This window comes from Gadus chalcogrammus, chromosome 4 (genome assembly GCF_026213295.1).
Source record: "Gadus chalcogrammus isolate NIFS_2021 chromosome 4, NIFS_Gcha_1.0, whole genome shotgun sequence".
NCBI lineage: Eukaryota > Metazoa > Chordata > Actinopteri > Gadiformes > Gadidae > Gadus > Gadus chalcogrammus.
This window is the reverse complement of record NC_079415.1, coordinates 24,017,347-24,034,509: the sequence shown is the minus strand read 5'-3', so window position 1 is coordinate 24,034,509 and position 17,163 is coordinate 24,017,347. Positions and strand designations below refer to the sequence as shown.

The 17,163-nt window shown below is 48.1% G+C and overlaps 1 protein-coding gene across 6 annotated transcripts in view; it reads left to right on the top strand.

Annotated features, from left to right (window-relative positions):
- LOC130380890 (histone deacetylase 4-like) overlaps positions 1 to 17,163 on the top strand; it is a 143,307-nt gene that overhangs the window by 95,710 nt on the left and 30,434 nt on the right. For 5 of the 6 annotated variants that reach the window (XM_056588294.1, XM_056588295.1, XM_056588296.1 and 2 more), the window contains 6 exons: positions 1,831 to 1,968; positions 7,216 to 7,396; positions 8,965 to 9,197; positions 11,747 to 11,962; positions 12,662 to 12,857; positions 13,274 to 13,407. In XM_056588294.1, the coding sequence (XP_056444269.1) occupies positions 1,831 to 1,968; positions 7,216 to 7,396; positions 8,965 to 9,197; positions 11,747 to 11,962; positions 12,662 to 12,857; positions 13,274 to 13,407 (1,098 nt within the window). The remainder of the gene's footprint in view (positions 1 to 1,830; positions 1,969 to 7,215; positions 7,397 to 8,964; positions 9,198 to 11,746; positions 11,963 to 12,661; positions 12,858 to 13,273; positions 13,408 to 17,163) is intronic. The other variant, XM_056588299.1, reaches the window with a different exon arrangement.

The following is a 17,163-nucleotide window of genomic DNA, read 5'->3' as shown; positions in this document are numbered from 1 at the left end:
GCGGTCTCAGTTTGGGTGATCGTGGCAAGGGATTCGGTCCTCGTCGGTTCCGGATGCTAAAACTGGAGAACTGCCAACTGCCAGTTCTCCAGTTGCAGGACCAGCTCGTCTACCGTGTCAGGGTGGTTGGTGCCAAGGGTTCTCCGGGCGTCTTGTGAGAGCTGACGGACGGTATTGTCTATCAAAGCCCAGTCCAGGAGGCTGGGTCCATCGCTGTCTGTGAGCCACATCCGGATCAGCCTTCCGTGTTGGAGATTTGAGTCCGCATGGCCCCTCGGATGTCAAATCGCCATTTGTGGAAGCCCTAGGCCCTGGCGGCGAAGCTATGGCCATAATATGCCAATATCGCCTATTTCAACGCTGGGTACTGACTGGCGCACTCCGGCGCCAGATCCTGGCTTGCCTGCTGTGCGGGTCCGGTGAGGGAGGGGGGCAGGATGTGGGCCCACCGGTCCTCCGGCCAGCTCTCCCGACGTGCTGTCCTTTCGAAAACCTCCAGGTAGGCCTCCACGTCGTCGACCGGGCCGAGTTTGGTGAGGCGGCTGGTCGGCGCGAAGGTCAGGGATTCACAAACTGCCTGTTGGGTGTGGCGTAGTACCGCCTCCCGGAGAAGGACGAGGCTCTCAGCTGTGTCACTCTGGATGGCGGCTGCCAGGGCTTGGTTCCGTTGCTGGCGCTGGGCGGCGGCCGCGGCGGCTGCTCCATCCGGGTTCTTCATTGGCGGGTGGGTTTGTAATCCTGAGTAGTCCGTAGCCTGGTCAGAGTGCCTGCATTCTCCACCATATGTGGCGACCCGACCCCAGGAATGTCTCTCTTTCTCAGGAATTACCAAACACCCAGGTCCGTTCAAAGCCAAAAGAGGCATTTATTAAATGAATAACAGAAAACGTGTGGGTCGGTGCCCATGGCGGGATAAACGAAAATAACGCTGGAACGCTGTGCCGGCGGGGCGTTCCTCGGGAACGCTGGGGAAAGGTTTGCTAGAACCCCCTTGATGACCCGTCCGTATCGTGTCCTGGAGGTTTCCTGGTTCTCTCGTGCTCCCAGTTCTCCTCCCTAAGAGAACCTGTCACAGCCTTCTTAAGGGTACCTGTTCTTCCTCCTCCTCCGCCACAGGTGTTCTCCATTGCGCCGATTAGGGTGACGCAATGGACACTCTCTGGCTCTGACTGGTGGATATCGGCGGTATACGCCATCCAACACCTCTCTTTGGGACCGGGTTGCCACAACACACACAAACGCACACACACACACACACACCGGACACACTCACTCACACACACACACACACACACACAAACCCCCTGCCCGCTCACACGCATACAAACACACACACACCAGACACAGAAACACACACCATCAAACCAACACGCACGCACGCACACAGCTCTTTCCATATCTTCATATATTCAATCTCTTTAAATTTGCCCGCATTGCTAAATCGGTATTCATCCCAAGCCGACAGTGTGTGTCCATCAACACAGTCCCTCTAGCCTCGCACCCATACCACACTTCCATATTTATGCTACTGGTGACCCATTAGCCTGGATGCTAAATAATGCTATTGCTAAGGAGCTTTCCCATTTATATTCATGCTAGTGAGTTCAGATGTATTAATGAGGAGCAGGAGAATGGATTAGGCGATCGTCTTGCTCCAGGACGCCTGGAGCAACGGCATTAAGTGGGATAGAACCCGGAACCTTCCGGTGGGGGGGTCTGACACCAGTGTTGCCAGATTGGGCCAGATTTCCCACCCAATCTGGCATCCAACAAGATGCCAGATGGGGCGAGATTTCCGACACCCTAACCCCTGGCCTGCCCCCCCCCCAGGTGTCCTTGGCCCAGCGGCTGAGCAGCAGCAGTGCGGACGGGGGCTCCCTCAGCCAGCTGTCCCTATACTGCTCCCCCTCCCTGCCCAACATCACCCTGGGCCTGCCCGCCACCGCCACGCCCAGCCCTGCCGCCAACGTAAGAAGGGAGTGGTTCACGTTAAGAGCTGAGAACTGGTCTGTCTGTCTCTCTGTCTCTCTGACGGTCCGTCTGTCTGTCCGTCTGTCTGTGTGTCTGTCTGTCTGTCTGTCTGTCTGTCTGTCTGTCTGTCTGTCTGTCTGTCTGTCTGTCCGTCCGTCCGTCCGTCCGTCCGTCCGTCCGTCCGTCCGTCCGTCCGTCCGTCCGTCCGTCCGTCCGTCCGTCCGTCCGTCCGTCCGTCCGTCCGTCCGTCCGTCCGTCCGTCCGTCCGTCCGTCCGTCCGTCCGTCCGTCCGTCCGTCCGTCTGTCTGTCTGTCTGTCTGTCTCTCTGATGGTCCATCAGTCTGTCTGTCCGTTTGTCTCTCTGACGGTCCATCAGTCTTTCCTTCTGTCTCTCTGTCAGCAATGTTCCCCCTAATTTTTCATGTTTCTGAGCATACACACAGACTCCCGACATTTGCTAGCTCTTAGCGATGGTGGTTCCAGTCGTCCAGCTGAGGTAGTCGAGCGGAAGGATCGAGCAGGGGTGTGTGGCTTTAGCAATGCTTGGAGGTAGGCAGGGGCAGTTCCATCGACTGCCTTGTATGCCAGTACCATCGTCTTAAATTTGATGCGAGCTACTACAGGGAGCCAGTGGAGGTCCCGGAAGAGGGGGGTCACATGGGAGAACTTTGGTAGGTTGAACACGAGGCGCGCTGCCGCATTCTGGATGCGCTGCAAAGGTTTAATCGCAGAGGCAGGAAGTCCAGCCAGGAGTGAGTTGCAGTAGTCGAGGCGGGAGATGACCAGTGATTGGACTAGAAGCTGAGCTGCTTCCCTTCTGAGGAAGGGCCGGATTCTGCGGATGTTGTAAAGTGCAAATCTGCAGGATCGGGCGACCGCAGTGATGTTTGCAGTGCAGCATAACTGGTTGTCCAATACCACACCAAGGTTTCTGGCAGTTGGAGAGGGAGATACAGTAATGTTCTCGACGGTGACCAGTAAGTCCATGTGTGGGCAGTCTTTCCCTGGGATTGGAGAAGCTCGGTTTTGTTGAGGTTAAGCCTCAGGTGATGGGCAGTTGTCCAGGTGCTGACATCCGCCAGACATTCCGATATGCGTGTTGCAATCAGGGTTTTCTCAGATGAGGGGAAAGAGAGAAATAGCTGAGTGTCGTCAGCATAGCAGTGATAGGAAAAGCCGTGTGATGCAATTACCGAGCCCAGAGACCTGGTATAGAGGGAGAACAGAAGAGGCCCCAGTACAGAGCCTTGAGGGACACCAGTTTCGAGCGTGCAAGGTTTGGACAAGGAGCCATTCCATGACACTTGATAGGTGCGGTTCGTCAGGTAGGATGTGAACCAGGAAAGAGCAGATTCAGCGATTCCAAGTTCGGCAAGAGTGGCAAGAAGGATCTGGTGGTTCACCGTGTCAAATGCTGCTGACAGGTCGAGCAGAATGAGGACCGATGAGAGGGACGAGGCTCTGGCAGCACGGAGGGACTCAGTCACCGCGAGGAGAGCCGTCTCGGTGGAGTGTGCTTTCTTGAAGCCTGACTGGTGAGGGTCAAGGAGGTTGTTAGATGAGAGATATGAGGACAGTTGGTTAGCAACGGCACGTTCCAGTGTTTTAGACAGGAACGAAAGAAGAGATACCGGTCTGTAGTTCTGGATGTCGGTGGTATTAAGAGTTGGTTTTTTGAGGAGAGGCTTTATTCTGGCAGTCTTGAAAGACGCTGGAACAATGCCTGAAGTGAGGGAGGAATTGATAGTTGATGTGAGAAATGGCAGAATGTCGTAATGATGGTACTTGCAAGATTGTATTAAACTGCCGTAGCGTGCATGATAAATGACATGGTTGATAAATGATTTTAAAACAGTAGGAAGGTAACGGAATACATAGTCAAACAAGACAAACACACACAGGCAACATTGACGGAAGCTATGCGCCCCATCACACACCCCTTGTCAATTTTACCATTATTCTTTGTGAAGCCAAAATGCTTCCACACTTTGGATTTCAAGTTTGCTGGTGCATTAACAATCTCGCTGCCACTCTCTGCCATGTTTGAAATGCACCAGTAGGGTGAGGGAGAAAAAATAGCTTTGCAAGCTGACTAGCTGATGACAGAGCTGCACTTCACAAAATAAACGTGTAAACTAAGTCTTAAAACATTAATCATAATCGATTGTTGGTGAAGCCAAAGCGATTCATTCTATTTATTTATTTTAGCAGATCTATTTAGTTGAATCGGTAGGACTGACAATCGATTCATCGATGCATCGCATGAATCGTTACACCTCTATCCTTAAGCTTAGTCTTCAACAGTCAATTTTCAAGCAATTATCAAATACATTGAGGGGAGTATACTCATACTCTAAAACAATCAGGCCATGTGCTCGACTGCCTGCATCCAGTCCATCCAGATCTTTCTCTGCTTCCAGTTCCAATCCAGTGTTTCTTCTTGGAATTACTTGGAAGGAGTCTTTGACTTATGTTGTGGTTAACTCTTGTCCTTTGTTAACCACTGTGTGGCTGAGCTTAAAAGCCGATCCTTATACCAGATGTACTAAATCAAAAAGAAATCCAGGTCCAGTGCGGTTTAAAGTTGAAAATTCCAATGGGTTTAATTAGACTAAATGAAAATACAAAACTCAAAAGTTCTTGTAGTTCAACAGGTCAACATAAGGATTGCAAAGATAATCATGGGGTTCAGTTTGGTTCTCTGGCACAATGTCAAAGACTGTGTCTTCCTGCTCAAGCCCCTCCAGGTAGGGTCGCCCTTAGATAGATGTCAAGGTCACCCGCATGGTCCAGCCACTAGATGTAGATAGCTCAGAGAAACACAAAAATTACAAAATAAAATAAACTTTTCTCCTTCTTCATTCTGGCTCCTACATAAAGCCTCTCTCACAATCGGCACTGGATGCTTGAAATGTGCCACAAATATCCACAAGCTGCGAGATCCCCTTTAGCTCCTCACAACTAAGTGTTGCAGCCACCATATCTGAGAATGTGCTGATTGACCCTTGTTTCAGTTTTTGCTTCATTATGTACTTGAATTCAGCATATTGACTGTTAATGGCCTCCATAGAATGTGAGTGGTGGAGAATGACCTCATACTTCTTTGCCAGTGTAGCAATGTCTGTTGATCCATACTCAAAACTGATGTCTGAGCTCAATGCTTCAATGTCCAATGCAGACCACTCCTTTAATTCATCCTCGGGAAAACGAGCATCCAAGTGATCACAGAGCTTACGAATAAAAAGAGTAATCTCAGCTGTATTTCTGGCATCAGCTGATGAGGTCCTCATCACCTCTTTGACACGGTCACTCCACTGAACATCCTTCTCATCGTTCAGGTATTGGGAAAGCAACTCCTCAATCTTTGCTCTTGCAAAGCAATGTCCTTCCATCACAGTCAGGTTGCGTCTTTGAAAAGAAAGGCAGAGTTGTGCCAGCTCGCCCAAAACATCTCCCAGAGCAGTGAGAGTAACCTTGAACTTTGAATCTCTCAGCTTTTTTGTAGCAGTAAATTACCACTGGATCTCTGTTATCACTGGATTCTCTCTTGCAGTATTCTTCAAGAACAGTGTAGTTCCTCAGAACAGCATTCACAGTTTGGTGGCGCGACAGCCATGGCACTTTGCTCAGAGGCCTGAATGACAATGTATCCTCATTGAGAATCTTTGCTCGGTCCTCGATTTTGGCCCTCTTCACAATTGACCGAGAGAAAGTGGAATATACAGTTCTAAGAAGAGTTTCCACATCTCGCATCAAAGGCACATCTTTCCAGGCATCATCAATGCCCAAGTCCTCTCTATGGGCCACGCAATGTTGTTCTGTTAGGTGTGGTATTTGCCGCTTTAATAAAGCTGCAACTCTGTTGTGCTTTCCTAGCATTACTGAGGCGCCATCGGAGGTCAGCATCACCATTCTCTGAAAGTCCAGTCCATGCTTGGAGTAATACTGAGTGATTGCCTGCACAATATCGTGAGCAGTGCATGCTGTCAGCTGGATGATGCCGCCAAACACAGTTTTATAGTTGACGTCATGTTCCTCCCTGTATTTAATATATAGGACTAGCATTTTGTGCACTGTTATGTCTGTGCTCTCATCTGCTATCAGGGTATGCCAGGGTGCATTTTTTCCGTTGCATCTCATTGATTGAGTTCACAAATTCAAAGGCATAATTTTTGCTTCGCCATCCTTCTGGTATACTCACATACTTTGCCATGTGATCGTGGATTTGTTGAACCGACAGCATTGATGCATTCATTTTGATGGCGAGTAGGGTATTGTCGATGAGAATTTTTACTTGCTCTGGGTTGGATTTATTTTTGTGTGACAGCTCGTTCCTCTTCTCTCGATCTTTGGTGCTCTCCTGCAATAGTGTACCGATCCCCATTCCCATATTGCGTCTTCGTACAATTCCAACAGCATTCAAATTACTTTTCTGCTGAATGTGACGCTTGAGGTAGTCCAACTTCCATTCAGTCCACATTTTTCCCTCCCAAAACTCGCCCGTTACTTTGGCTTCACAGCATGTTTTACAGAGCAGCCCTTTCTCGCTTGAAAAAGAAAAAATCTCATCCAGTTTCACCTCAATTTCTTCTGTTCGCACATACTCCGACAGCCTTTCCATATTAAAATAACCGCATTTCTTTTTGACTTGGTGAGTGGATGTGCTACTACCCGTTTGTTTCGCCATCGCTGCCGCAACATCAGCTACACGCTAACATGCTAAACGGAGGCACGTACGCATAAAGCGCATTGATTGGCTGCGTGATGTAAATACACGTGAGCCGCATCATGTCATTGGCTGGACACAGTTTGAGTCATTGTTTTACTGTCACCTGTCACTCACTGAGTTGCATTGCAAAATGGTACAGAATAAATTGTTATGCGTTTATTTTATTTACAGTTCAGGTTAGATTTTATTTTATGCGCTGCATATATTTGCTGTGCGCAGAGAACGCGGGAGCGGTGCGCGATTGCGCACTGCGCAGCTTAGAGGGAACATTGTCTGTCAGTCCATCTGTCTCTGTCTGTCTGTCAGTCCATCGGACTGTCTGTCTGTCAGTCCATCTGTCTTTCTGTCAGTCCATCGGTCTGTCTGTCTGTTTGTCTGTCTGTCAGTCCATCGGTCTATTTGTCTGTCCCTCTGTCAGTCCATCGGTCTGTCTCTCTGTCAGTCCATTGGTCCGTTTGTCTGTCTGTCTGTCCCCCTCGCAGCTAACCCTTCAAACCCCCCTCCCCCCCCCCCAGGTGACCTCGTCTCCGCAGGACGGTGGTGGTCTGCAGCCGGCGCTGTCCCTGAGCCCCCCCTTCCTGTCCGGTGCCCACCTGACCCCCTACATGACGGAGGCCGGCTCCGGGGCCCACAGTCCCCTGCTGCAGCACATGGTCCTAATGGAGCAGGGTCCCCCCCAGAGCCCCCTGCTGACAGGTACCAGAGCGATTAGCGTGATGCCCTCTGTGTGTTAGCGTGATGCTCTCTGTGTGTTAGCTTGATGCTCTCTGTGTGTTAGTGTGATGCCCTCTGTGTGTTAGCGTGATGCTCTCTGTGTGTTAGCTTGATGCTCTCTGTGTGTTAGCTTGATGCTCTCTGTGTGTTAGCGTGATGCTCTCTGAGTGTTAGTGTGATGCTCTCTGTGTGCTAGTGTGATGCTCTCTGTGTGTTAGCATGAGGCTCTCTTTGTGTTTGCATGATGCTCTGTGTGTTAGCTTGATGCTCTCTGTGTGTTAGTGTGATGCTCACTTTGTGTTAGCGTGATGCTCTCTGTGTGTTAGCGTGATGCTCTCTGTGTGTTAGCGTGATGCTCTCTGGGTGTTAGCGTGATGCTCTCTGTGTGTTAGCATGATGCCTTTCTGTGTGCTAGCGTGTGGCTCTCTGTGTGCTAGAGTGATGCTCTCTGTGTGTAAGCGTGATGCTCTATGTGTGTTAGGTAATTTAATCTGTCCAAATTGGAAAACACGTGTTCATTTAGTCCAGAGAAATCAGTTAATTGAGATAGTAATTAGGGTGTGCTCTTCTGCACAATGGGCATTGGAGGCCAGCCGAAAAAAATTGCTCATACTTGGGTTTGGAAACAGCAAACAAACAAAACCCCAGGGAAGACGTTTCTCTAAAAAAATATTAATACAAAAACAGGTTCTGTTAATTAAAAATATGACCACACATATGCAACTCGTCAGGTGACTAACACGCACGCACACTTCCCCCCACCCCCCCCGGATGCGCTCATTAGCTCAGCTGCGAGCTAATGAGCGGCGGTTGGTATGTCAGCGGTGGCGGCGGGGGGACAGAGGAGTGTGTGACACCCATTGAGCGGCTGTCAGCACTCGTTAGCCCACCGCCAATCACAGCGCCTGGGCTATTTTTGGACTGGTGAACTGTGTGTGTGTGTGTGTGTGTGTGTGTGTGTGTGTGTGTGTGTGTGTGTGTGTGTGTGTGTGTGTGTGTGTGTGTGTGTGTGTGTGTGTGTGTGTGTGTGTGTGTGTGTGTGTGTGTGTGTGCGTGTGTGTGTGTGTGTTGTACGTGAGTGCACGTGACAATCCCAACTCATCCATTGGGATGAGCCTTTCATTTTGCTGTGATGGTTCGGTGCTGAAGTGTTCTTTGTGTTGTGTAGCGTAGTGGGTGAGTGAGTAGTGTGTTGTTCTTAACGTTGGCTGACTGTAGGGTAAGGGCCACGTTAAGGAAGTTCTGAAACACCGTTTACATACACCACCACCTTTCATTGGGTTGAAATCAATTAAACTGCCTGTCTCCTATCTCCACTTCCGTCCACCTCTCCCTCTCTCCCATCTCCACCTCACACCCTTTCCCCCTGCTTCCTTCCTCCCCCTCCTCCTCCTCCTCTCCCTCCTCCTCCTTTCCTCTCCCTCCTCCCCTCCGTCCCTCTCTCCCATCTCCACCTCACACCCTTTCCCCCTCCTCCCTTCCTCCCCCCCTCCTCCTCCTCTCCCTCCTCCCGCTCCACCTTTCCTCTCCCCCACCCCCACCCCCTCTAGGCCTCTCCATCCCATCGGCGGCGGCCTCGATGTCTAAGCTCCAGCGGCAGCACCGGCCCCTGGGGCGGACCCAGTCGGCGCCCCTGCCCCAGGGCAGCGGGGCCCCTTCCAACCACGCCCCCAGCCACGCCCAGGTGCTGGCCCTGCAGCAGCTGGTGGTGCAACAGCAGCACCAGCAGTTCCTGGAGAAACATAAGCAGCAATTCCAGCACCAGCAACTCCACCTCAACAAGGTGGGGCGGGTGGGGGTCAGAGCGTGTGTGTGTGTGTGTGTGTGTGTGTGTCTGTGTGTGTGTGTGTGTCAGAAAAGACACCTTGTCTCTCCGTTTGTTATTTTCCCACCTCCGTGTCTTCCTGTGTCACAAGATGTTGCTTGCTTGGTCGTTTTCCCTACGACTTGTGCTGCCATGGCAACGTGTTGGAAGCCCCTGCCTTATATGGCCACAGGAGGTGGTTTGCCAGCTGCGGCTCCATTCACTTTATCCGTTGCCTAGCGCCCGGCTTACTACCGAGAAGTGTTGAAAGTTGGAAGTGGCCCCTTTGGTGGGAAACGCACTGAAGCTCTGTGGTCAATAGTTGATGAACCTCTCCCAGACCACGCAGCTCTGTTATGAGGCTGGAGAACCTCATTATACCATTCAGTTGAAATAGAGACACACAAATACATATGGTCTCACACACGCACAGACACACACACACACACACACTTAGACACCATGTTCTGGTGCCAGTACATGAGACACGATGGCTAGGAGATCAGAGGAACTCTGGAACTTAAACGCAGTAGTTTCCTACACGAAATGCTGCTTGCTTTTGATAACATGATGATAGATATGTTTCTATCCAGCAAGCAACAGTTCGAGCAATGGGATATTTCTTGCTCTGACTAGCAATGAGCTACATTTTAACTAACCCATTAGCAGCAAGATAACTATGAGCGCACTAACGAGTAATAAGCTAGTGGACATACCAAACTTATACCTAACTAATGAGGAATTTACTTACGACAACCTTACTGACTAGCAACAAGCTGACATTATGCGACCTGGTCTAACTCTGATGCGACGGGCTGGCTGCGTGCTAACCGTGTGCTAACAGACTAGTAGTGAGCCAGCTTTGATGTTACCAACTCACAGTAAGCTTACTATGAGCTTAATGACTAGCAGCAAGCTAACATTGGGCAAACTCTATAATTCTGATGCGACGGGCTGGAAGCAAGCTTACCATGGGCTAACAGACTGGCAGCAAGCTAATTGTGGGCTACAGACTCACATTGAGCCAGCTATGATCTAACCCAGTGGTTTTCAAACTGTGGGGCGCCAGAGTTATCAGGGGGGGCGCGACGTGAGAAAAAAATAAACCCGAAAATAAACCTGAAAGTCGATGATTCAAATCATCAGTTGTACTTCAAGTGTAAAAGTAACACATAACTAAATCAATTTTCAACCGTTTATCTTCGTGCAAACCATTTAACATATCTACACACTTGTATCTTCAATAATATTCAAACAGAATTTCGATATCATTTAAAATTTCTTCAGAATCACAGTTTTAGTTTCATACCGCTTCGTTTTCAGCTGTTTTCATTGAAGACGTCAGCCCATTCTGATACACCTACTTCTAGACATCGTAACTCATTCATTTTTCAACCGTTTACCATCGTTCAAACCATTAAACAAATCTACACACTTGTATCTTCAATACTATCTAAACGGAATTTTTATAGCATTTATATTTTATTCAGAATCACAGTTTTAGTTTCAAACCGGCATCGTTTTCAGTTGCTTATAATAATTGATTACTTTTACACTTGAAGTACAACTGATGATTTGAATCATCGACTTTCAGGTTTATTTTCGGGTTTATTTTTTTCTCACGTCGCGCCCCCCCTGATAACTCTGGCGCCCCACAGTTTGAAAACCACTGGGTTAGATCATAGCTGGCTCAATGTGAGTCTGTAGCCCACAATTAGCTTGCTGCCAGTCTGTTAGCCCATGGTAAGCTTGCTTCCAGCCCGTCGCATCAGAATTATAGAGTTTGCCCAATGTTAGCTTGCTGCTAGTCATTAAGCTCATAGTAAGCTTACTGTGAGTTGGTAACATCAAAGCTGGCTCACTACTAGTCTGTTAGCACACGGTTAGCACGCAGCCAGCCCGTCGCATCAGAGTTAGACCAGGTCGCATAATGTCAGCTTGTTGCATAGCAACGCCGGTAAACAAACCCCGCCGAATAGTCGAATCTCTGGACTGAAAAGGCAGATCTGATTCGACTCTGAAAATTCAGAGTCGGGGACCCTGAATGAATCTGTGTAAACTGGCAGTTTACACAGATTAAGATGTTCAAATGTATTTAAAAAAGGTTAAGCTAAAACATGCTTAGATAAAGTTGTTAAATTGTGTTAAGAAATATGTTTAAAAACGCATGTTGTAATGTTTCAGAAATATGTTTCAAATATGTTTCAAAAATATGTTTCAAATGTTTTAAAATTATGATCAGAGATGTTTAAAATGTGTAAAATAATTAAGATAGCTTTCAAAACACAGGTATTTAGAAGAAAAACAATTTGGGGAGGGGGGGGGGGGGGCTCAGCTGAACATTTTTCTCTGAGGGGGGGCTCACTCTCTCGCACTTTGAAAACCCCTGATCTAACCGACTTGCAGTAAGCTTACAATGAGCTAAATGTCCAGCGACAAGCCAGCTGTGATCTAACTGACTCGCAGTAAGCTTACGATGAGCTAACGGACTAGCGACGACCTAACCCCTACCCCTGTATCTCCGGCAGATGATGGGTAAGCCGTGCGAGGCGGGCGTGGTCCGGCAGCACCAGAGCCACCCAGAGGAGACGGAGGAGGAGCTGAGGGAGCAGCAGGACACCGAGGGGGGAGCCCTCCCCGCCGGGGTCAGCGTCAAACAGGAGCCCCCCGACCCCCAGGAGCTCTTGGAGGAGGGGCCCTGGGACATGGAGAGGCAGTCGGACCATGAGCTGCTCTTCAGACAGGTAGCTGGGGGAGGGGGGGTGAGAGGGGAGAGGTGAAGGGGGGAGGAGAGGTGGGGGAGAGATGGGAGAGGGGAGGATAAGAGGTGAGAGGTGAAGGGGGGAAGAAAAGAGGGGAGAGGAGAGGGGGGAGAGGTGAAGGGGGGAGGAGAGAGGTGAAGGTTGGAGGAGAAGAGGGCAGGGGGGACAGAGGAAGGGGGGAGAGGGGGGAGGAGAGAGGTGAAGGTTGGAGGAGAAGAGGGCAGAGGGGAAAGAGGGAGAGGTGATGGCGGGAGAAGAGGGCAGAGGGGACAGAGGGAGAGGTGAAGGGGGAAGGAGAAGAGGACAGAGGGGACAGAGGGAGAGGTGAAGGGGGGAGAAAAGAAGGCAGAGGGGACAAAGGGAGAGGTGAAGGTGGGAGAAGAGGGCAGAGGGGACAGAGGGAGAGGTGAAGGGGGAGCGGGGTAGTGTACCTGACGTGGAAAGAGGATTATAAAGTGCGGTTTGGCTGCCCTCTCATGGCGGTTCAGCTAGGAGGTGGCAGTGGGATGACTAGACCTGAATGAGATGTGGAGACTAACCTTTCATAATTTTCATCGTGTTCTTGTCTCGTGTGTGTGTGTGTGTGTGTGTGTGTGTGTGTGTGTGTGTGGGCGGGCGTGCGTGCGTGGGCGTGTGTGTGCGTGCGTGCGTGCAAACGTGTGTGCGTGTGCGTGTGAGCAGCAGGCCCTCCTATTGGAGCAGCAGAGGATTCACCAGCTGAGGAACTACCAGGCGTCCATGGAGGCTGCCGGCCTGTCAATCACCTTCCCCGGGCACCGCCCCCTCTCCCGCGCCCAATCATCTCCTGCCTCCGCCCCCTCCTTCCCCCTCAGTGTCGCGCCCCCGGACCCGCCCGCCAAAACTCACTTCACTACAGGTCAGTTATAATGATATAAATGTAATAATGGTGTTAATATTATAGATGAAGGAGATGAGGGTGATTGTGATTAGTTTGCGAGATGCTCTGACAACAAGGCAGTGGGGTTTTAATCCAGAGGAGAAAGAATACGAATAAATCGAATAGGATAAATTAAGATCTATGTGCCTCTGCCTGTGTGTGTGTCTGTCGTATTTTCTGTGGGTGTTTGTCTATGTGTGTCTGTCTTTGTGTGTGTGTGTGTGTGTGTGTGTGTGTGTGTGTGTGTGTGTGTGTGTGTGTGTGTGTGTGTGTGTGTGTGTGTGTGTGTGTGTGTGTGTGTGTGTGTGTGTGTGTGTGTGTGTGTGTGTCTGTCTGTCTATCTATGTGCATCTGTCTGTCTGGTTGTGTGTTTCTGTCTGCCTGTGTGTGTCCAGGCCTGGTGTACGACTCCCTGATGCAGAAGCACCAATGCATGTGTGGGAACACCAACAGCCACCCGGAGCACGCCGGGCGCATCCAGAGCATCTGGTCGCGACTGCAGGAGACGGGGCTGCGGGCGCAGTGTGAGGTATGCACAACACTAGCCCTAACTTTTTTTATTTATTTTATTTCAGGTCAATGCACATTAATAAACATGTACAGCAGTACACGTAAATGTGCCAGATTGTAGCCCGGGGGCTAATTTCCATCTGTATTCCATTAGGCAGGTTGATGTTACAGTACAAATGACAAAAACGATATAGGCCTACAATAGTAAAATTTGCTATATAAAACAGGGAGAAACAGAAGGAAAGAAAAACATTCGTATGCGTTAAAACGGAGACACAATTCATTAGTATGCTCTACTGGGCTAATACGGTATAGCATACAGTTAGAGGTGGTTGCACGTTTGGTTGGCTCTAACCAAGACCTTTACTTTGCTCTTGAGGGACATTCCCTTATAGGAGGTAGTGTGTTCCATAATGCACTACCTTTAATGGATAGTGCATTATGGCTGAAGGAGGTTTTTCACAAAGTAACCTCACAGTCCCTGTTTACAACAGGGTCTTGCAGTGGGGGTGGCGCCAGGCCATATAGTACTTTATAAATTAAGCATATAGAGGAAAAGTTTTGAGTGCCTTTTTGTACAGAAGCTCAACTGGTTTTAGGATAGTACAACCCGACAAAGACCAGCTGGTGATGCAGTAGTTCTGACATTAAAGTATCATTGAGTGCAGAAACATCAGTGCAGCTGCATCTGACAGAGATCCTTTGATTTGCTTAAAATTACAAAGATTGATATTTTTTTTTTGGGATATCATTTTAACAAGGTTTTTGAGAGTCTGGAGTCTATTATCACACCTAGGTTATTGAACTCATTAACAACTTCCAACTCTTCTGTGCTCAAGAACACCCCAGATTGAGAAAGCAGTAGTATAAGTAGTAGTAGAAGGTTTCTTTGAATATAAAGTATAAAGTATAAACCAACATTTGCATTTAAGATAAGACACGATCTATTGAGCCATGTTTGTATGTGTGTAAGAGCTGCTGAGAGCACACGTGCCACCTCCTCAGGATCTTTTGCTTTAGTAAAAGTTACAGTGTCGTCTGCGTAAAGCTGGAAATCGACATGTAGACAGTATTCCGGTCAATCATTAATATATAATGAAAATAAAATGGGCCCCAGTCTGGACCCTTGGGGTACTCCTACTGGACAACCAATATAAGCAGAACTGGCCCCGCCCACCACTGTGCATTGTTCTCTGTGTGACAGGTATGAGTGAAACCACGGCTGATGGATGGTCACCGCTACTGGCCACGGCGGAGTTAGCCAGTGAGAGTGGGCCAACTGAACCTGTTGCGGGGCTAAATTAGCCTGGAAGTTAATGTTCAAGGGATGTGGGCCAGGGTTGATCTCGCTGTTTCGGACCCTGCATCCCGATGTTCATCTAGAGCTGCAGCGGCCTCCCACAGCAGCTTGGCAACCTTCTTTTCCGCCATTTTCATGTTATACTATCAACCCATTCCAACCTGGCACAATGCTAGGCATAGAAAAGAAAGTGCCAAGTGCTAGGTCGTGGATGATCAGCTGGTCTGACGAGGAAATTACGTAGTTCCCGCCCAGACGTGATTGGCTGATACGTTTTGCAAAACGTTTTGCAGAACGTTTTACAAAATCTTTTGCAAAGTGTTTTGCAGATTGAAATGTAATTTGAATTTCGGAACACACGGAGCGTGGCGAAGTGCATTGCAATCACGGGGACGCTATAGCTTTTCAATTTGAATAAAGGAACTCAAAAAATTTGACAAAATGTTATTCTATTTTTATTGTTATAACTTTTGCGAATTTTATTGAGGATTTCATTGTCACTTTGCATATTAAAATACACTTTGAATAACGTATTCACAAATTACATTATTAAATTGTATAATGAATTGTCAATTGCATAATGTAATGACTTATTGAATTGCAAAATTGCAAATTGCATTGCCATTTGAATTTTGCTACATATATGCTTCCATACCTGGTGAACCACGCGTGTGCTCGGCATACATCTTACCACAACACCGACCGGGATCCAGAGCCCCACTCAGAGGTGGTTGAGGAAGTGTGGGGCTCTGGATTGGGGCTCCGGATTACAATTTGATTGGTTAGCCCACAGTTAGCTCGCTGCTAGTCTGTTAGCCCACAGTTAGCTCGCTGCTAAGCCGTTACACCAGGTCGCTCATGTTAGCTTGTTGCTAGTCAGTTAGCTCATAGTAAGCTTGTTGCTAGTCAATAAGCTTATAATTAGCTCTTTGCTAGTCAATAACCTGATAGTTAGCTTGTTGCTAGTCAGTAAGATCATATTCACCACACAGAAGTGGTTGAGGCTTCCTCAGAAAGGGTTGGAATCACAGGGTACCTTACGATACAATACGATACACCATATATGGCCTGAGATACCGACAATTTGTCTTTTTGTAAAATTAGTTAACTTCAATCCAAGTTTTCCTCATTGATGTGTTGAGCGCCACCTCGAGGAGGAGGGAAATCTGGTTAGAGCGCCTTACTTTATTAATTAAAATATCAATATTTGGAGCGATATTTCCTCTAACTCTTCAGGAATAAAGCATAAAAATGCAAAATAAATGTAAAAACATCTATACATAAATTAAAAACAAATATATACGCATTACATCGATATTTGGCGGCGGTAAATCGATTCTCGTGTCGCATGAAGAGGGGGACGTTATATCGCGTATAGATATTTTGTCCCAACGCTAGCCCTCAGTGGCTGCTGCCTCCTCGACCTCCTCTGTGTCGAGCTTTGGATTCAGGAAGTCATCCCCGGGATACGCTGACGTCCACGTAGGGCTGGGCGATATGGACCAAAAGTCATATCTCGATATCTTCAAGCAGAATATCGATGTAAGATAAATGTCGATATTTGTCGGCGTGCTCCGCGAGCAGATTTGCCATTACTATTTCTACCGTTCGGAATTGAATACAGTTTGATGGTTGAATAAACCGTGGACTAGACACTGCCTCCGCCTCGTATTTGAGAACATTAGAATATATAATATCACGGCCAAAAGACAAGCTGTGTACACCTCCGGAATATTATGCACAGAATTGCAACCCTTTGGTTGCGACAGTTTTTAAGCACTCTCTACAAATTACGTGATTTTGTAATTCGTCAGACACCTTATATCCAAACCATTTCCGTACTATGGAGCCGTTGGTCTTTCGCTTGCAAACAAGCTCCTCGGAGCCGCTGGTGCAGGCGGACTCCATAGCTGTGTTCGCAATCGTTCCCTATCACGCATATAGTGCACTATATAGGGTGCTGTTTATGTGCCGTTTTTGGCTTTTTGTCTTGTTATGTTGTGTTGTTATGTTGCTGTGTGATACATGTGAGCATACCAAAACACATTCGTATCAACTGTATTTTCTATATTGTTGAAATGGCTATAATAAATAAACTTGAACTTGAACTTGAAACTTGCTCGCCATTTTGTAGTGGTGTTCGAATTCTCAGTGGTTAATTTCATGCACAATATAGTGCACTTAAAATACCCAATGAATAGTGAACTATTTCAATCACAGCTCATGTTTCGCGATTTCAAAAAGTGACGTAAGTCAGTGTGTGTGAGCCGGAGGCAGAGCGGGAGAGACATAAGCAGAGTTACGAAATAGCAGGCGGCAGGCGCGGTTCGAAACTGGTGTTATTTGGACCACATGTGCTGTAATTTCAACGCAAATTAAATTATATCGATATTGACGAAATGGTCTCGTTTCATATCGCGTTTGAAGAAATATCTATATATTTTAAATATCGATATATCGCCCAGCCCTCCGTCC